The 21918-nt window shown below is 43.8% G+C and overlaps 1 protein-coding gene across 1 annotated transcript in view; it reads right to left on the minus strand.

The window, feature by feature from the left end:
- Positions 1–495: 495 nt before the first annotated feature.
- The window catches only part of LOC138851376 (keratin-associated protein 5-9-like), a 113564-nt gene continuing 92141 nt past the window's right edge, over positions 496–21918 (minus strand). Inside the window, exons 6-7 of the mRNA XM_070080433.1 lie at positions 15796–15924; positions 496–660 (exon numbers count right to left, since the gene is read on the minus strand). Coding sequence (XP_069936534.1) covers positions 656–660; positions 15796–15924 — 134 coding nt within the window. The 3' untranslated portion in view covers positions 496–655. The remainder of the gene's footprint in view (positions 661–15795; positions 15925–21918) is intronic.

Genomic DNA, 21918 nt, shown 5'->3' on the forward strand with positions numbered 1-21918 from the left:
TTGCTGTAGCACAAGGCTTTCTGTGCAACAACAAGGTTGACAATTATGTGGAACTTGTTGAGACCTTGGTAAAAAGCTATGGTCAGATGGGCTGTAGGATGTCCCTTAATGTCTATAACCGTGATGCTCATCTTGACAGTTTCAAGGAGAATGTGGGAGCATACCCAGAGGAGCAAGGGGAGCGCTTCCACCAATATATAATGGACTTTGAACACAGATATCAGGGATTTTATAATGAAAACAAGATGGAAAACTACATTTGGGGGCTTAAAAGGGAAAGTGATTTCTTGCATGTTCGCAAATCTAGAAAAACTGCTTATTTTTAACTTCGTAAATATGTTTCAGAAAGTTTAAAATAAAATTTGTGTAATTCTTAATTCATGTAAATTTTATTAATTATATGTTTTTGTTTTACATCCAAAACTAGCAAAAAAATTTGAAATTTAGCCATTTTTTTTTAAATTCATCCTGTAAGGCACAATAGCAATGGGCATTTTTTATTGTTTGCAATAAGAGGAGTTAGAAAATAACAAAAATTATATTAAATCGTGTAATAGTGTAATATAACTAGTGACGTATTATGAAAACCTCTATAATTCTCCTTACGCGAATCTTAGTCACATGGTAACCCGCTGACCTTCGACGGCATGCCGCCCTACCCTGTAAAAAAAAAATAGTATTATATCACAAGAAGCGGTAGCTGGGTTTTTACCTATACAGTAGGTGTCGTCGATAAATTTAAGACTCGTGCCGAACTCTTATCCTGACGAATTTTTAATTAACTTCTTCCCATTTAAAAATAATTTTGTCACTGCTCAGTTGTTTTTTAAGGTATTCTTCTCATCAATCTAAATGTTATTGCTATTGCTGCAGTCATTTTTAGATTATATGTTTAGCTTTGAAATGTAATATTCATGCTTAGTGTGGCAGGATCAAGTCAGTGAAGGAGGCTGTTTTGTATCACTATTGGATGAAAACTACTGTTCCCAATTCGACTTCCTGCGCCCACACCTCTTCAAATTATTATTATAATCAAGGGGGAAGCGCTAAACCCGGAGGATTATACAGCGCCTGGGGGGGGATGTGGAAGGCATTCAGGCTTAATTCGGGGAACTGGAGCACAGATCCAATTCCCTAAATCAAGAGCCCCTCACCAACATCAAGGAACCTTCCTTGAGGGGACACCTCTTCAAAGACTACTGTCAACACGTCACTCTCTCTTGCTAATCTCTCGGTAATATAACATAAATTAAATAGTAAGAGAATTTTTGAAAAGAAAATCTTTACTTAATCAGTTTAGTCAAAGCTATGATCCGCTCATAAAAAAAAATTCCTTGAAGCTAGAATCAAAATTTCCCTCTGCTGGCTTTGAAATAATTCTGATTCCCCCCGGTTACACAGGCGCTGTATGACCCTCATGAACTTAGCACTAATACATTTACATATTAAATCTATATGGTAACTACTAGTGTTATTTATTCAGTGAATACAAGCAAAACTTCAACATAATACCATTGGTGGACGAGGACAAAAAAATTACGTGATCATCATCGAGATTGGATACGGAACACCGGTGTGGAAAGATCGTAGGACAGTGTGTGTTGTGTTCACTTGGAATATATATCTGTGTTAGTTTACGCACAGATTGGCAACGTTTCTAGTGGTCCTTGGACTGTGTTCAGTGTTTCAGGGCAGTGAGCCACGTGCGGGTGGCTACGGGCCCTGACTTGGGCACTGACTGGGGCACTGAGCCTCACAGCTCTGCATCCAGTGTGGGCAACTGTGAGGTCACTGGCAGCAGCTCCGCTGCTGGCTCTGCCCCCACACCTACAGTCACCATGACAGATCCAGGAGAGCGGCCTAAACGTTCACTGGAATGTGGGGACGAGTTGGAGGACGACGTGGGGCAGGTGGGAGCCCCCACCAAGAACGCCAAGGATGCAGTAGAGACTATTGTATCTGCCAATCTGCCACTAGATCCGTCAGCAGCCGCTACCCAAGGAGACTTGCACCCCCAGATGGCCATAGGGGTTGTGGAAGGAAGCCAGGAGACTGTAGCTCCACAACTGGCAAGGATAGAGCCATCCCAGGTCCCTACACCAGTTGCACTGGCCTCCACAGCGGATGGGGACTGGCTGACCGCACGTGGATGGAGGAATTCCCGCTCAGCTCGGGCACAAGCAACCAGGGCCTTCAAGAAATTCAAGGTTTCGGATTATGGGTTTGTAAGGTATCTGGAAGGTCTACCCCGCCTAAAGTTCCACTGCGAGTTCACTCTCAGGAACGAGGTTTTGGTCATTTCTCGCGACGAGGATTATTATGAGGAACTGAAGGGGCTGGTTGTGACCCATCCCAGCATGGTGGAACTGGTTGCTTCGGAGAAGGTGTACAAGGGGGTGCTCTTACACGTCCCTGTGCCCCTCCCACTGGGCCCCATTTTGGAAGTGCCCAATATTGTCAAGGCGGAGCGACTCACTGCAACAGTGAAAAAGGTGCCCACCCGCCAGGTGCTGATCCACCACAAAGGTCCACTTCCCACGCACCTGGACCTTGGGGTCTGGGGAAGATTCAAGACCAGACCATACCTGTCGGGCCCATTACAATGCTTCAACTGTCAGGGGTTCAATCATATTGCAGCCACCTGCCAGCGAGAGAAGAAGTGTGGTGTGTGCAGCAAGGCACACGACTCGAAGGACTGCATTGCCATCCCCAAACAGCCAACCGGCAAAGCCCTTCGGCAGGAGCCCAAGTGTGCCAACTGCTCAAAGAGGCACCATGCCTGGAACCGGAACTGTCCTGTGATGGTGCAGCACTGGCAGCAGGTTCGTCATCGGAATGACCCGACAGCCCCAACGCCACCCAGCCTTGGAACCACCCAGCAACAGTTGGTATGGGCTCCGACCTCGGTTCCCCAGATACCGCAGGAGTGCAATACCAGAGAGTTCCCGGCACTGGGCTCCCGGCAGTTGCATCAGGGGGCACACACTGGCTTGCAGCAGCGCGGTCAACTACGGGGTCAGATGGTAAGGTGGCCAAGAAGTTAGAATCAATGGGAAAAACAGCCACAGGACAGGCACACTGCCCAGCAGGTCCCAGCAGGGCACCAACATTCCTTGCCATACCGCCAGCAGGCCGCCACTGTGAGCGGCCAGAGTCAGGCAGAGGTTCCCTGCCAGGGGACCCAGAAGCCCATGGCCACTCAGGCTGGGCCCAGGGTGCACCCAGCTTATGCTGCTGCAGTGTCAACAGCCACCCAGACATACCCAGTGACCCAGCACCGACTCGACGGGTCACCCACCTCAATGCCTGCAGCAGAGGTAATGGTCGAATCATTTCCCGATCGACTGAAGAAAACCATCGGGGTCATCACAGCACTCATCTGTCGCCTACTGCCATCGGCGGAGGACAGGGGCGCCTGCAGACAGCTCCTGTCATGGATGCTGGGCGTGGTCCTACTGGACAGGAAGGATTCAATGGAACTTCAGGCCATCATCCAGGAGTCCTTCCAGTCCATGATGGAGGAGGCCCCGGAGTCGCCAACAACGGACGACGAGTCCCAGGCAGAGATGGAATCAGAGGGCCACCTCTGCGGCCCTTGAAGATCCTCCAGTGGAACATTTGCGGGCTGCAGCGGAAAATTCACTTAGTGATTGAAGCTGCAGTTCAGGATGAGGTTGATGTCTTCCTGTTCCAGGAGACACTTACCAATGTGTCACATCAAATGCAGCCACGTATCCCGGGATTCTCGGCCTACCTTCAGCGCCTGGAAGGGACTGGCAGGGGCACGGCGATCTATGTCAGGACCACTATCCCTCATTCAATCTCAAATGAACCCATCAACTGTGGGGACGGCGTAGAAGTTCAGGCTGTAACCCTACACCTACCGGATGGACCTCTCATTGGTTTACAATATTTACAGAATTTCTCGGTACACCCTTGAAATTTCAGAGGTGGCAGCACTCGCCCCACGGGAGGGTCTTGTTGTGGCTGGGGATGGCAATCCCCTCCACCCAATACTTTCTTCTGTCTCTCCTACTAACGCAGCTGGGAGGCACCTTGCAGCTGTGCTGGAGGAGGTCCCTGAGATCGCCCTCCTCAATAATGGTGAGCCAGCCCATCACTACGGTGGCCGCTTGGACGTCACACTCATCCCTAGGTGGTTGCTCTCGAGTGCGAGATGGGAGGTCCACCCCCGTTTCACCAGTGATCACTTTGCAGTGGTCACAACGCTGATGGTCCAGTGGTGCCCGCTCCCCACACCTACCCCCAGATGGAATCTAAAAAAGGCCGACTGGCAGTGCTTCCAGGAGGTCACTGAGCACTGGTGGGCAGAGTATCATATAAACGTGACTGGTGGTTTTACAATAAGGACATCAGGGAGCAAAACCACCACATCAATGTCGTACACAAGATGCACAGGAATAATCCCATGGTTGAGTCCATGCGTCTGCTTAGGGAAGTGGTGCAGCATGCACGCTATGTCTCACACAGGGTCCGGCAAGCTAATAGGTTCGAGTGGTGTGCCTCCTTCAGCTACTCCTCTACCTTACCTGAGATTTGGACCAAGTTACGATTGGCCACTGGGGAGTGTCTCAGTGTGGCTCGGTTGCACCCAGACCCCGCAACGGAGGCAAAACGTCTGGTGGACCTTTTCACCTCCAGAGCGGCCTTGGCTCAACTGCCTCAGGATCTCCAGGACCTCCAAGCCACCCTCCTTCCTAGAAGGATGATGGTAATCCAAGCAGCATGCCAGGCTAAGGACGTCATGGATGAAGACTTCGCCGACCAGGAGCTCCAGGTAGCCTTGACATCTCATCAGGACACTGCACCGGGGCATGATGGTATCACCTATGGCATGATCACTCGGTATGGCCATTCTGGACATTCAGCTGTCCTGGGGGTCGTCAACCGGACTTGGCGAGCTGGCAAACTCCCTGTTGTATGGGAGGAGGCTGACATCATACTGATTCCTAAGCCTGGGGATCCTGGCAGTGTGAGACCCATCTCCCTCACCAGTTGCAACTCGAAGGTGTCTGAAAGGATGGTGTTGGAGCGCCTGAGGTGGAAGCTTGGCCCTCCTCATAAACACCTCTATGGCTTCACCAGAGGAGTGGGCACTTTCGAAAGCCTTACCACTCTACTGGCCGGCATTGGGTTGGACGCCCAAGCCCACATTGTTGTCTTTCTTGACCTAGAGAAAGCTTTTGGGCTAGCCAGTGCACCTGCCATCCTCTCACTCTTGGCCTGCAGGGGGGTTAAAGGCAGGCTGCTTTCATGGCTTCGTTCCTATCTCCAGGACAGGGGGGCCCGGGTACGCTTCCAGGGGCATGCCTCTTCTCTCAAGACCCTGGACAACGGCACTCCACAGGGCGGGGTGCTTAGTCCCACCCTGTTAAATGTACTGATGCACCAGCTGGTGCACCTGCCTTTCTCCAGAGGCACCTTCCTCCTCAGCTATGCTGATGACCTGGCACTTGTCGTACCTAGGAAGCGCCGGCTTTTGCAGCGTGCCCAGGAGGACCTCGATCTGCTGGCTTCCACTTGCCGTCACTTGGGGCTCAAGATATCTGTGGCAAAATCCAAAGCCATGATCCTTCGCACCAGGGTACAAAGTCAGAGGCTGCAGGTCCTGGGCATTGACCTGGCGTGGGTTCACAGTTATAGGTACCTGGGCATCTACATTGACAGGCACCTCACCTTCCAGAAACATGTGCACCAGGGTGCAGAGGGTCAGGGCATTGAGTGCCATGGCCTACCCTAGGGTTGGGGCCAGCCTCGAGGTCATGAGGTTTTTCTACATCCAGGCAATATGCTTCCTCGTTGACTATGGGGCATTTGCTCTGGTTCACGCCAGACCCACAAACATCAAATCCCTCTGTGTCATCCAGAACACAGCTGTACTGGCCATGCTGGGGGTTCCTAGGTGGGCCAATGCAGTGGCTCTGAACCTTGAGGTGCAGCTACAGCCTCTTGAAGACAGGATTCAACTGGTAGCTGCCAAGAGGATCGCAAAGTATCTCCGACTCCCAGGGGCTGACAAACTGATGAGAGATTTGCGGGTTTGCCAGGGACAGGTCATTCCATTGCATCCAGGCCGCCGATGGATGTGGTCTGTAGCAGATGCCACATGGAAACTCCTGCTCATGACATTGCTCCAGGCGGGAGGCTGCGACAGACTGGCAGTGAACTACACGGTGCCACCCCCTTCGGCACCAGAGCTGTTTGCGGTGCACTGGACAACCCTACCAGACAGCACGAGGCATTGCACCCAGGACATTATGCAACGACTTGCCTCGGCTAGCATTGTGGGTGCGGAAGGCCCAGGGTGTGTGCCATATTACACCGATGGCTCCAGAGACCCAGTGGCAGGCCGCACAGCTGCTTGGATATTCCACAGCAATCTGACAGAAGGTTGGTGCCTCCCAGACCATTGCACCATCCTCCAGGCCGAACTCTTTGCCATCCAACAAGCTCTGCAGCATGCTCTTGCAGACCATCAGCATCCCCCTGTCATCAACGTTGATTCCAAGGCAGCGATCCAAGCGCTTATGCACAGAGAGCCAAAGGACAACGTACACTTAATCACATCCATCCGGGGTGACCTGCAGACTCTCATGGCCCAGGGTCGCAGGGCTACCATCAACTGGATCCCGAGCCATGTGGGTATCCCTAGCAATGATGCTGCAGATGAGGCTGCTAGGACTGCAGCCCTCAAGGCACAGCCACGTGCTGCAATGTCCATCAGCCTCAGCCAGATAGCGCTCTGGGCTGCCGGTGCGGCCAGGCGCCCATTCCCTCACCCTGGGGATTCACAGAGCCTCTGTTGGTATGTCAGGGCGACCCACAGGGCGCCCCCTCCAAGTATTCGGACACAGTCCAGAGAACTGAGGGTGCATATCCACCGCCTACGCTTAGCGTATCCCACCACTGCGTGGATTGTTGAACGGGCACGAGAGGAGCTCTGTGCCCATTGTGACCGAATGGTTCCGAAGCCCTTGGTGCACTACCTGTTAGACTGCCCTTCTATGATGCCCCTTCGCCGTAGACACTTCCCAATGACCCCAGTGGGGCAGGCCCGAGAGGATGAGGCAGCACATCTTGTGTACTTAGCTGTCAGGGACTTGGAAACCTTACTTCCAGTCATTGCACGTCATCCCCCCCCCTCGCTGAAGTTGCTGCAAGGGCCTGCTTTGGGCCTCCATTGCACTGCACACCAGCCGTGGTTAGTGCACACTAACGTTTGGTGTGTCATCTGGCTATAGAGCCGGTGAGGTACCCCCTCTTCCTGCAGAAGTAGTACCAACACTCTTATATGGGTGTGAAGCTTGGGTGGTAAATGCAGCAGCGAGGAGACGGTTGGAGGCAATGTGTGGTGTGAATATTATGCAGAAAATTCGGAATGTGGAAATTAGGAGAAGGTGTGAAGATAATAAAAGTATTATTCAGAGGGCTGAAGAGGGGTTGTTGAAGTAGTTTGATCATTTAGAGAGAATGGATCAAAGTAGAATGACATGGAGAGCATTTAAATCGGTAGAAGGAAGACGGGGTAGGGGGTCGTCCTCGAAAAGGTTGGAAAGAAGGGGCAAGGAAGGTTTTATGGGCGAGGGGCTTGGACTTCCAGTAGGCGTGCATGAGCGTGTTCAATAGGAGTGAATGGAGACAAATGGTATTTGGGACCTGACGAGCTGTTGGAGTATGAGCTGGGTAATATTTAGTGAAGGGATTCAGGGATACCGGTTATTTTCATATAGCCGGACTTGAGTCCTGGAAATAGGAAGTACAGTGCCTGCACTCTAAAGGAGGGGTTTCGGGATATTAGCAGTTTGGAGGGATGTGTTGTGTATCTTTATATGTATATGCTTCTAAACTGTTGTGTTCTGAGCACATCTGCAAAAACAGTGATTATGTGTGAGGTGAAAGTGTTGAATGATGATGAAAGTATTTTCTTTTTGGGGATTTTCTTTCTTTTTTGGGTCAACCTGCCTCGGTGGGAGACGGCCGACTTGCTGAAATATATATATATATATATATATATATATATATATATATATATATATATATATATATATATATATATATATATATATATATATATATATATATATATATATATATACATATATATATATATATATATATATATATATATATATATATATATATATATATAAATATATATATATATATATATATATATATATATATATATATATATATATATATATATATATATATATATATATATATATATATATATATATATATATATATATATGCGAAAACCACCACAGAAGGAGAATGATTGCTCTTGGCTTTTCATGTTACAATCAACAGAAGCTTCCAAATTGCAGAAAAGAGGAGATTGTTTATGTAAATACTTTCCCAGAGGATCGCCTTGACTGGAGTGAGCGAGTAAGGGAGGGAGAGAGGAGAGGGCACAGGAAGTGCCTCCAGGCACACCAGTTCCCACAGCCAGAAGGATGAATTTTATACCATTAGAAAAATCCCACATGCATTGAAATTAACGTGGCAATCATCGAGCATTCGGTCATAATCCGCTATAACATCAATAACACTAAATACAATATTATTGCTAGTGACTTCTACATTGTCAGTGATGTAGAAATCACTGGCATCAAAAGCCTACACGGGACAACGTATCCATTTAAAGTTACGAAAGAAAACAGTAACATATAGAGGGGAGACTTCTAAAAGTTATGTAAAGGAAACAGGGGTCTTTAAAATCAACTCATTTAAAGGGGGAGGCTTTTGCGATAACAAGAAAAGGTCACAGATATTCATCCCACATAATTCTGAGGCAAACTGTGATTCAACCTTCAGAAACTGCTGGAAAAATTGGCCCTAATTCCTCAATGTGGCACTTAATTTAAGACAGTCTGATGCATTCATATAAGAGCCCAATTTTAAACTGTGTACTATTGCCTCAACTAAAAACGCATCTAATTTGAACAGCCTGTCACTGATATTGCATAATGAGTGCCTATCATTCTTAACTGCCGATTCTACAATTTTCCTTTCAAGCCAGGAGGAACAAGGGAAGATGACTCTTGCTTCCCTCCAATTTGCCGGGTTATTACACACTCTAATATCGGTGAAAATCGCTTTCGACTTCTGGGCTATATGTATCAAATAACGATGCTGGGTCATTCTCACCTTCAATGATTTTGCAGTTTGTCCCAAACAAGAAAGACTACAACCATTGCAACCAACTCTGTAGTCACCAACCATACGTTCTTGGATACTTTTAACAGTCCGTGAATTTTTAAATACTACTTGTATATTAAATCTTCTGATAGCATTCGGCAGGATAGATAAATTCTCGTTGTATGGGAAGACCAGCACATTCTTGGTCTAAGGTGTTATCGTAGGTTCTGTTCTATATTAAGTTTTCTTAGCTGCCAGCAAGGCAGATTCCATAAACACCTTAGGATAACGCAGTTTTGTGCCAATGTCAAATATTTTCCTAAGAACTCAGGACTTCACTCTCTAAAGGCTCTCAAAAACATAGTAGAATATACACACCTTTTGACTCTAGTCTCATGGTTAGAATAGTAGTTAATGTATGAGCACACATTGGTGGCCTTCCTATATACTGTAAAGTTAATTTTCTATTAACCCGGTGTATCAACACAACTAAGAATGGAAGTTTACAGTATACCTCTTCCTCCACGGTCAGTTTAATAGACGGGACTAAAGTGTTAAGTTTTGGTAAAAATGTATCCAGGGCCATATCATTGGCCAAAAAGGCACAAGATGTCATCCACATATCTGAACTATTTAGCTCTACATGGCAAGATATTTTTCAACAGTCTAGCCTCGAAAAATTCCATATGCAGATTGTTCAGTAAGGGAGTCAACAGATTACCAATCGCCATTGCAAACTTGCAATCAACTGCTTGATCAGTTTAACAATGGTATTTTTATGAAGAGGCAAAGAGAACTCATCTAATTCTTCTTCAAAATAAGATAACAAGTTGGGAACAGGGATTTTCGTGAACAATGCAGTGACATCAAAACTGACAAGTGTAAAATCATTAGACATGTGATATTTTGCAATTTGTTGAGGAGATCAACATTGTTTTCTAGGTGGGCTTCAGAAATGTTGCCAAGCAAAGGAGCTAGTATTTTAACCAACCATTTTGACAAGGCATATGTTGCCTATCCTTCAGAACTAATTATAGATCTGGCTTGAAAACGGGGCTTGTGCGCTTTGATCAAACCGTAAATCTATGGGATTGTCGCGGATCTCACTGAAAACTGTTTAATTAATTCCTCATTACCTCTCAGTAACGTTCTAAGTTGTTAATTAAATTTACTGTTAACCTGGTCCAAAGAGTTCTTATTTTGGGGTACATAAGTATCCCTGTCTTCTAATAATGTGTTCATTTATCCGCTATAATCTAAACCATACCCCCGGCCGGGATTGAACCCGCGGTCATAGAGTCTCAAAACTCCAGCCCGTCGCGTTAGCCACTAGACCAGCTAGCCACAATAAGATTCATCCAACTAGGTATATTTCTACACCATAGGAAAGTTAGCACAGGCACCTCTGTGACCACAAATGCAAGTTTTTACAGACGAATCTCCAGCTAGCGTGGCCGTGACGAACTCTAGCTCAAGTCCCTTCACTGCCGTCAACATGACTCTAGTGGCTAACGCGACGGGCTGGAGTTTTGAGACTCTATGACCGCGGGTTCAATCCCGGCCGGGGGTATGGTTTATTTGCAATCGTGTCATTACGATTTCTTGAGTCTCGCTATAATCTACCTTGTCCATAATAACCATTACATTTGCTTTGTCAGCTTTCGTAAAATGAAGCCTGGGATCCTTTATATTTCATTGTACGACTTAATAAACCTCTGAGGACAATTTAGTTCCACAGGCCTGAGCAAAGCTCCATATACCATGCCTTTGCAGATGTTGAACGTTTCAGGGGATAGGTCCCTTGTTTTTTTCCAAATTGCAAAAAGATTTGGCAAAGCCAACTTAATTAGTGTCCCCATTAGTAGGCGCGAAATATAACCCGTATCCCAATGTTTTCTACTGGTCACGAGTAAGTTCAACACTCGACAGGTTGATAGGATGTTGAGACCAGCACTTTGTGCTATGAGATTGTCTAATTTCCTCGTATGTAAACATTCCGTTTTTCGTTTCGTTATTCCCAATCCCCTATATATGCAATCTAGTAAATGATCTTGCCACACAGGTGATACAATATTGAAAACTTTTGCTTGGCTTTTCTAACTTCAATAAATAACATTTTTCTTTCGTGATTAAGCAGATCAATATTCTTAGTAATCACTAACCTGTGGAGTTGATCAAACGGGGTCGATGACAGATTAAGCAAACTGTTTTGTAAAAGCGATTTCATTAATACCTATTCACCGAGGCAATTTCGTATAAATACAAATTTTCAAGACGCTTTGTGGGCCTAAAGATGTACAGATTTGAAAGATAAAACAATAAAGCAAGAGGAAGAACAAAGTCCAGAGAACTGGGGTAAGATCTGGCAAGTGGTAATCATACAGGATGCAAAACAACCACGGAAGGAGTAGAATGATAGCTATAGGCCATTCGTGTTCCAATCAACACATCATCAGGAGCTTGCAAAATTGCAGAAGAGATGCGGTCCTCTTGGAACGTATTTTCGTTGACAATCTCCTCCTTTCTGCAAAGCTCCTGATGATGTGTTGGTTGGAACACGAATGGCCTATAGCTATCAAAGTTTGGAAGTTAGGAGATGTTGTCCAGAGGGCTGAGCAAGGGTTGTTGAGGTGGTTCGGAGAGAGAGAAGTATACCAGTAAACCATACCCCCGGCCAGGATTGAACCCGCGGTCATAGAGTCTCAAAACTCCAGCCCGTCGCGTTAGCCACTAGACCAGCTAGCCACAATAAGATTCATCCAACTAGGGCTAACGCGACGGGCTGGAGTTTTGAGACTCTATGACCGCGGGTTCAATCCCGGCCGGGGGTATGATTTGTTTGCAATCGTGTCATTACGATTTCTTGAGTCAAGTATACCAGTAACATGAAGCAGTACGTATTTACGGACCAGGAGGTAAAAGTCCATATGTACAGGTAGCGGAAAACGAGTAATCAGCAAAGGATTGGTTTCGTCTCCTCAATATATATATATGGAGATATGTTCAAGAACAAGGAAGTTGCACGTAGTTAGACATTGAGGCACAGATGAGAGACTGCCATGATGTAGGTGAAACCTTCTTTCTCTTTGAGACAACTAATTTCTCGTTCTTTTAAGTGATCTTGGCAAAGGCTAGAATAAGCTGGGCGAGCCTCATTACAATTAAGGAAAGACTGAGGTCGGCTGCAGCATATAGTAGTATGGTTGGCAGCATCACAGACTGGGTATTCACCTGCAATAATTTGCTGGGTGGACGATGCAACAGCAATTTCTACACTGTTATATTGTAGGGATTCAATCTCGAACTTAAAGGCGGTGTTCTGCAATATAAACTGACCATGGAAGTTCACGGCAGTCAAAAGTTAAGTAAGCTACACTGCAGCGAAAGCATCTTTGAACGCGGGCAGGTAGTACATTAGTGGAAATATAAACACAAATGCAGTATAATGTGGTCCTTTATTGACTACGTTTCGCCCACACAGTGGGCTTTTTCAAGTCACAAACAGAACTACCTGGGGTGGAAGAAACGCGAGTATTTATAGTCCGGTTCAGAATGCTGAGGTCAGGTGAAGAATGTTGCATCTGATGATGTACCGAGTGGGGTTATAGAGTCTAAAAACTTGGGTAGCTTGGAAAGGAGACTGGACAAGTTTGTGAGCAGACCTTCTACAGTGTTCTTATGTGGGATAGCGACGAAGAAGTTTCTTGGCAAGTGGTTCAGCTATGTTATAGAAGCCACTATTCTGGTTGAAGTTGTCGGATATAGAAATAAGTGATGATTCCAGGATTCTTCGGTATTGAGTGTTGTCTTCTGTGGCGATAAGTCTAGAGTTTCTGTAGTTTATCAAGTGGTTGTGTGAATTACGGTGTTGTACGCAGGCATTCCTTGTGTCGTCAGACCTGCTTGCGTATTGGTGTTCTGAAATACGTGTTTGGAGGTCCCTTGATGTTTCGCCCACGTATAACTTGTTGCAGTCATTACAAGGGATTATGTATACCCCTGCAGAGGATGGAGGCTTGTCCTGTCATAATCATAATCCCTTGTAATGACTGCAACAAGTTATACGTGGGCGAAACATCAAGGGACCTCCAAACACGTATTTCAGAACACCAATACGCAAGCAGGTCTGACGACACAAGGAATGCCTGCGTACAACACCGTAATTCACACAACCACTTGATAAGCTACAGAAACTCAAGACTTATCGCCACAGAAGACAACACTCAATACCGAAGAATCCTGGAATCATCACTTATTTCTATATCCGACAACTTCAACCAGAATAGTGGCTTCTATAACATAGCTGAACCACTTGCCAAGAAACTTCTTCGTCGCTATCCCACATAAGAACACTGTAGAAGGTCTGCTCACAAACTTGTCCAATCTCCTTTCCAAGCTACCCAAGTTTTTAGACTCTATAACCCCACTCGGTACATCATCAGATGCAACATTCTTCACCTGACCTCAGCATTCTGAACCTGACTATAAATACTCGCGTTTCTTCCACCCCAGGTAGTTCTGTTTGTGACTTGAAAAAGCCCACTGTGTGGGCGAAACGTAGTCAATAAAGGACCACATTATACTGCATTTGTGTTTATATTTCCATTGTGTCGGTATTTTATACCATTTATTTCCAGTACATTAGTGTTCACTTTTAGAATTGGGAAGTCTTGTTCCAAGAATGTCGGCATCACATGTCCAGAAATTACGCTGAACAATAATTTTAGACAGAACTTTGGTACCAAGGCAGCAAATGAGAGATACGTGTTTTTCAACTGTGGCGGGAAATCGCCTATAGAAAGGAAAGACTGTGAGCCTGACCACAATATCTTACCTTAAAAATGACTCCACCACTTTAAAGAGTATGTAATGAAATATTTTGACCAAAATGGTGCAGGAGTAACTTGCTTATACTATGATCAGAAAGATAGTCAAGTAGGAGATGTCGGTTCCAGAGTGTAAAACTTAGTCCATTGTGTATTTTGAAACGTAGTATGTAAGGGAAGTGAATGGTCGTGGTCTTTTAGATGTGGTCGCTGAAGTGGTCCATCATGATTTGGGTAGACGATCTGAAAATCGTTCACCAAGATGCCGGAAGCATGGTCAAACGTGCGGAGGTCGGATGTATTAAAGTAATTATGATTAACCTCAATACCAGGAGCAGGTGTTGAAACGTTGGCAGCAGAAGGTACCTGGTCGTTAGAAAAGACCGAAAAATTGTCCGATAATGATATAGGGTTGTAAGAGGATGCTGCAGTAGACAGAGATGTAGGAGGATTAGTTTCATGTATCTGAGGCTCCAAGGTTATGTCACTTTTTTCTTTTTATTTTTTCCGAAAAATATGACAAAAAAAAAAAAAAAAAAAAAACGGAAGAGAACGTGGAAGGATAGCTCCTAGGAGAATTGTAAGTCTCAGAAATACCCGTCGGAACATGACAGAACCACAGTGCCGCCAGTAGTGCAGATGCGGCATGAAAACCATGCCATACCCATCCTTCATGCCAGTAAACCAGCAATCCAGGAAAGCAACTTCACAACTACCGAGCTTACTCAGTTTACAAAAGAGAGGGTGGTCGGATACACGCCACAAGACATACCTCCTTAGGCCACCACCTGCAGGAGTCCGACAGGTAGCCTCCAGAGATACACCCGCCACCCGAAGCTTTCCCCCAGAAGAACGGAATGGGATAGGGGCTTCCCCAGATGATCTAGATTTCACAGCAAATTGCATCACCACCAAGGACCTCAACGGAATGGAATGAACAACGATACTCTTTTCCCCAAACTAGGAACTAGAATGTCTGAGAGGACTCCAAAGACTGAACACAGGAAAGGGAGAAGGACGGTATGGTGAAAGCTGGAGGAACGAGAAATGTCCCGACATGACAGTGACTTTCTTTGTACTTAGCAAATCAAAATTGTAATTACACATTGTAAACTATGCAAAGAAATAAAATCCTTAATTCATAAGTGAAGGATGTAGGACAGGGAAGGGGAAAGGGAAAGTAAGGGGTAATTAGGTTTGGTCCAAGAAAAATTATAGGGTTTAATTCCTCACACCAAGATTTTCTTCACTACAACAAGAAGCCCCCCTTCCATTGAAGAGGATATTATCACTGAATGTTGTAATCCATAGCAAATATGAATTCATTAATAATGCAAACCTATTCAACCACACAACATTCTTCTTCGTCTTCACAACATTTTAATTGATGCTACCCTTTTAAAATTCATACTCGAATAATTTACAAATATTTTGCATCCTTATACGTCCATAAGTCCTAATACGTCTGCTTACTGTAATAATCCAGGTCACATAGCACCAACATCTTTACTGATCAAACCTTTAATCATAAGCCTTAGCTGATAAGAGTCAGTTGTTTCCATTATTCACTGAGTTAGGGAATCAAAATGAGAACGGCTGAAAAACCCTACAATGCTTTAAAACATTCCTTCTATTATCCCTAAATTCCTTCCACTCCCTTATACATGCAAATATATATATATTTTTTTTAATAAATGCAAGAAAAAAAAATAATAATTTGATTAAGTGTAAGGTATGATAATACATGTTGCCTCATTAAGGCATTCTGCCTGATAATTCTTTGCATTTGTTAAAGGTAACTTACCATTAGCGTAACAACAGATGCAAAACCCAGTAAAACAGGTTCCAACAACAGATTCACCAGTCTTGCAGCTACCTCTACACGTGCCAGCTTGGGAATTATGTTGACAGTCTGAGTCGTATGCTTCACAATCTGTGAAGGAAATATTTATGAGGTTTCAGTATATTAATACAGTTGTAAAAGACTACTTTTTGACTCATTATCTTCCCTAATATGTCTACTGATGGTAAATTATACATTTTCTCATTTTCTAACTGATATACTTGGAAGGTTCCTTTCGAATATTTTGTATCTGCTTGTAAATATCTTACCATTTACCCGATATCATCACTGCTGTCTACCTATATAAGTTTTATTATGAGCACTGTAGCAGTATTTTAATCTACTTTTTCTTGTCTAATCAGGGTCACTGTAGCTGGTATGTTATCAGACCCATAACTGCATTTGTTATAGGCAAATGCAGTTAGTCACTGTCTCCTCATTTTAATTGTAAATGTAAATACATGAATTTGGAAAAGGCTGGGGGTAAATGTGGCAAATGTTACGAATGAATGGAATAGAAGGTAGGTTACTGAAAACAGTGAAGAGTTTTAACGAGGATAGTTAGGCTCAGGTTAGGGTATTTGAGAGGGAGATTATTTCCCGGTAAAGAATATTTCCAAGTAAAGTACACATTAGACAGGGATGTGTGATGTCACCATGTTTCTTCAACATATTCAAAGGCAAGGTTGTAAGAGAAGTGAAGGCTCGGGTGTTGGCAAGATGTGTGGAGTTATGAGATATGAATCTAAAATAAAGTGTGAGTTGTCACATTTGCTCTTTGCTGATGATACTGCTTTGGGGAGATTCTGAAGAGAAGTTGCAGAGGCTGGTAGACGAGTTTGGTAGTGTATGTTAAAGGAAATTAAAAGTGAATAATGGAAAAAGTAAAGTGATGATCATAACAAAATCAGGTAACAGAAGATTAGATATCAGATTGGAGGTAGAGAGTCTGGAGGAGGTGAATATATTCAGATATTTGGGAGTAGACGTGTCAGCGGATAGCTTTGTGAAAGATAAGGTAAATCACAGAATTGATGAGAGGAAAAGGTTAGTGGTGTACTTAAGTGAGTTGTGCAGAGAATCCATAATTTTAAAATTAGGAGGTACGGGGTTACTAAAAGTATTATCTAGAGCGCTGAGAATGGGTTGTTGATGTGGTTAGGACATTCAGAGAGGATGGAACAAAATAGAATGACTTGGAGAGCGAAAAATCTGTAGTTAAAGGAAAGCGGAGTCGGGGTCGGCTTATGAAAGGCTGGAGGGAGGGGGTAAAGGAGGTTTGGTTTGTTACAAAAAAACGCGATTCTAAAAGCTTAGAGATCTCCAGTGAATACTAGAAAGGACTGCCCTTCTAGCATCCAGCCTGTTACTGGGTTTTCGTAACAAGTAGTCAGTATCCTTGTCCAATTATCCATTAGAATTCATTAAGATTCAATAGTGCTTCAGGATTACAACTGGTAGGCTACTAACTAGAGAAATTAAAATTTAATAAATTTATTAAGTCTATAAGTTGTCTAGAGGTATATTATCAAAGTAAATTAAATCACAGCAATCAAAATAAAATCAATCTCTCGAGTTCAATATTATTGTGCTGAAAGCACATATCACATTTATAATTCTTAAGTACCGTCAGGTACATTAACATTTAATAAGATATTACAAATATGTACAAGTAAGTGTGTGTATGCGTGTAAGTGCTCTTAAGTAGTTAGCTATGTCTCAAGACTCGAATAAGACTTAAACAAGTGACTGACAAAGTCCTCAAATAAACTAACTTCTTGACCGACTGGCAACCCGAACAGTCTGCTTGAACAACAAAGAATGCTAAGCCCAATAGCAATGCAATATCAAGTAACTGCGACACAAGCAGGATCAAGGAGATAATATAACGACACTAAGTAGGGACCATCAGCAGATCCTCCACAAAAGTTACAAAACTCCCATAATACTGAATCTATGTTCAGCATAGGAAAAACTGTGACTGTGACAATACACAGGAACCAGTACAAAATTAGGTCAGAAGCTATAGCTAAGGACCTGAGATGTTCAGAGTGTCAATGTGACACACAACCTCAGTACAACGTCGAAAATCACTATGTCTATACAATGTTCTGTGAACAAAGTTCTACAGAACTAACAAGAATAATGAGACAGACAATCTGTCCAACCAGCAAGCGAGTCTCTAGCAAGTATGCGTGAGCGTATTAAACAGGAGTGAAGACACAGGGTTTGTAGGACGTGACGAGTTGATGGAGTGTGAAAAAGATAACATTAAGTTATTGAGGGAAACTGGCAGGCCAGACTTGAGTTCTGTTGCAGTGTAGGCATGCCTCTGGTAAGTAGGTGACGGAGTGAATATTGATGAAAGTTTTTCTTTTTTGACTACCCTGCCACGGCGGGAAACAGCCAATGTGTTAATAAAAAAAAAGAAAAACAATAAATTTTAATAAACATTCATGTCTAAGTACATAGCCTTCTTCCGATTTCAAAAAAAAAAAAATATATATATCCCATTAGCCTGACTGAAAATCAATAACCAAACGAACTGGATTCGAACCCAGGGTAAACCAATCTAATACCAGCGGGCCACTGCTGTAACTACTACGTCTCTGTAGAGTTATCACCCACTTTTACTTCCTTTAAGGAGGGAATTTGTTAATGTTCTATAACTACTACTTCTATGACCATCACATCTACATTACTGTGTATATTTATTAGGACAGTGATGAAATAACATATTTGTAAAATTAATGTTTACTTGAAAAATACAATGTAATAATATGACAGATGATTGATTTAATAAGAGAAATTAATACCATTTGAATTTATAAGCATTATTGACATAGAATTAACTTGTGTAGAACATATTTTGTTAAGTTTGTCGTAGTTTTTCCAGGTCATTTAACAATAACAATTATCTTCTCTACAGTTTATCAGTGCTCTTCCAGTATCCTGTATGAAGTATGAAAAAAGATCTGATGATATGGTAAACCGGTTTGTACAAGATCCATCGAGAAAAGAATCGGATGAATGCAATAAAATATATGCCGAGACGGGATGGATAACAGTGCCCTCCAACCGGAGGGTCCAAGAGAGAAGATAGAAGAATGAAGAAGACGAACGACACCCCCGCCCCGGGGGCCACCGCCGGGTCACCATCTGGAGAAGACCCGGGCCGGAAGTACCGGCATATCTCTAATGAATGAATGAATGATAACAGTGGAGCCTAACAAACAGGGAAAACTTGGAGAGCAACACACGAAGCTCACCCCAGTCACCACTGAAGCCTCGAATTTTCCACTGTAAATAAGTCATAATTTACGAACAGAAGTATATCACTAACATGAAGCAGTAGGTGTCTACGGACCAGGAGGTAAAAGTCCACATGTGAAGGCAACGGAAAACGGGTAAACAGCCAAGGACTGGTTTTGTCCCTTCAATATATATGGACATAGGTTCAAGAACAAGGAAGCTGCAGGTAGTACGACATCACAGATAGAAAGAAGAGAGCGAATACGGATAAGAGAGAAGATGGGGGAGATTAGAGATTAGGGTTAACTTGGGAGGGGACAGAAGAGGATGAAACATGGGAGGGAACAGGAGAGGAAGAAACTTGGGACGAGAAACGAGAGGAAGGTACTGTACGAGGGGAAGGAGGAACATCCACACTTGTAACAGAGCCACTAAGAGTTAATGAACTACGCACAGAGACTACAAAGAAAAAAAATGGGAAGGATTTGTGAATGAGGGGTGAAAGAAGATTTGAACGTTGGGAATTTTTATATTTTGGAGAAGTAGAGATGTGTAGATTTGGGATTTCTTGAAGACATAGAAACATATGAGCAAGAAAATAAAGATTAAAGCATAGTATGAGACAACGAGGTTGGGACCTTGGAGTCCAGGACTACAAAAGTGTTACTGAGATGGTTGTCGAAGTTGTGACCACACAGAAGATTCTGGAAGAGGTTAGAAGCCTCTTAGTAGCTCTAAAATAAGAAAGTCGTGGAGGCAGAGATGAGAGACTGCCATAATGAACTTCAATTTGGCAAAGGAGAGAATAAGCTAGGTGAGCCTCATTACAAGTAAGGCAAGAAGGAGGTGAGCTGGCAGCATCACAGACTGGGCGTTCAGCCATAGACCTGCATAAATTTGCTGGGCGGCCAAAGTGCCAGCAATTTTTTCATTGTAGTGTAGGGATCAATTCTCGGACTTACAGACTGTATTCTGCAATATAAACTGAAGATGGAAGCTCACGACAGTTAAAAGTTAAGTAAGCTACTCTGCAGGGAAAGCTTCTTCGCTAATGGGCAGGTAGTATGTATGTGTCCACTTTGACAATTTTGAGGTGTTGCTCCAGAATGTCGGCATCACATGTCCGGAAATTACACTTAACAATGATAAGAGACATAACTACGGAACTACTGCAACAAATGAGAGAAATGCAATTTCGAATTGTGACGGGAATATCGTCTATGGAGGTAAGAAAGGAAAGATTGAGCCTGACCAACATGTCTTACCGTAAAAATGCCTGCACCACTCCTAAGAACATGAAATTAAATATTCTGACCAATATGGGTCAGGAGTAACTTGCTGATACTATGATCAGAAAGATAGTCCAGTAGGAGATGCCGGTTCAAGAGTGTAAAACTTAGTCCATTGTGTATTTTGAAATGTAATATGTAAGGGGAGTGAGTATCATGTTGGACTTTACTGGGAAGAGTGAGAGGTAATGGCTGTGGTCGCTTAGGTGTGGCCCCGGAAGTTGTCCATGATGAGTTGTGTAGACGATCTGAAAATCGTTAACCAAGATGCCGGAAGCATGGACAAAGACGTGCGCAAGTCGGATGTATGAAGATACAAGGTCGTAAGAAAAGTCCGAAGAATTGTTCGGTAATGATATAGAGTAGTAAGTGGATGCTGCAGTAGAAAGAGATGTGGGAGGATCAGTATCATATATCTGGGACTCCAAGGTTAGCTTACTTTTTGCTTTTTCTTGATTATCAGAGTAAAATGAAAAAGGGAAGAGAACGAGGAGGGATAACTCCTAGTAGCACTGTAAGGGTCGCAAATATCCCTCGGCACACAAGAGAACCACAGTGCAGCCAGTAGTGCAGATGTGGCATGAAACCCGTGATATACCAATCCTTCTTGCCAGTAAACAAGCAATCAAGGATAGATAATTCACATATACCGAGCTACCTCAGTTTACAAAAGAGAAGAGGGTCGGATACCCAACACAAGACATACCACCTTAGCCCACCACCTCCCGGAATCTGACAGGCAGTCTCCAGAGATACACCATCACCCGAAGCCTCCCCCCCCAGAAAACCGGAATGGGATAGGGACTTCCCCAGATGATCTAAATTCCACAGCAAACTGCACCACCACCTTGGACCTCAATGGAATGGGATGAACAACGATACTGTTTCCGACAAACTAGGAACTAGAATGCGTGAGGATGGACAGGATAGGGAAAGGAATGAGAAATACCTCGGCCTGACAATGACTTCTTTGTACTTAGCAAATCAAAACTGAAATTACACATTGTAAACTATGCTAAGAAATAAAATCCTTAATCCTTAAGGAAGGGATGTAGGGCAGGGAAAGGGGAAGGGGAAAGAAGAGGGTAATTAGGATTGATCGAAGGATAACCGAAAGCTTTAATTCCTCAGACTAAGATGTTCTTCACTGCAACGAGGAGCTCTCCTTCCCTTGAAGAGATTATTGTCAGTGAATGCTGTAATACATATAAACTCATTAATAATGCAGACCTATTCAACCACACAACATTCTTCTTCGTCTGCACATTTTAATAGATGCTTCCTTTTAAAATTCATACTAAGACAATTTACAAATATTTTGCATCCTTATACTTCCATACTGCTACAGTCATAAGCCTGGTCATACTGCTACAGTCATAAGCCTGGTCATACTGCTACAGTCATAAGCCTGGTCATACTGCTACAGTCATAAGCCTGGTCATACTGCTACAGTCATAAGCCTGGTCATACTGCTACAGTCATAAGCCTGGTCATACTGCTTACTGTTATAAGCCTGGTCATACTGCTTACTGTCATAAGCCTA

This window comes from Cherax quadricarinatus, unplaced genomic scaffold, assembly GCF_038502225.1.
Source record: "Cherax quadricarinatus isolate ZL_2023a unplaced genomic scaffold, ASM3850222v1 Contig441, whole genome shotgun sequence".
In the NCBI taxonomy this organism is placed as follows: Eukaryota; Metazoa; Arthropoda; class Malacostraca; order Decapoda; family Parastacidae; genus Cherax; species Cherax quadricarinatus.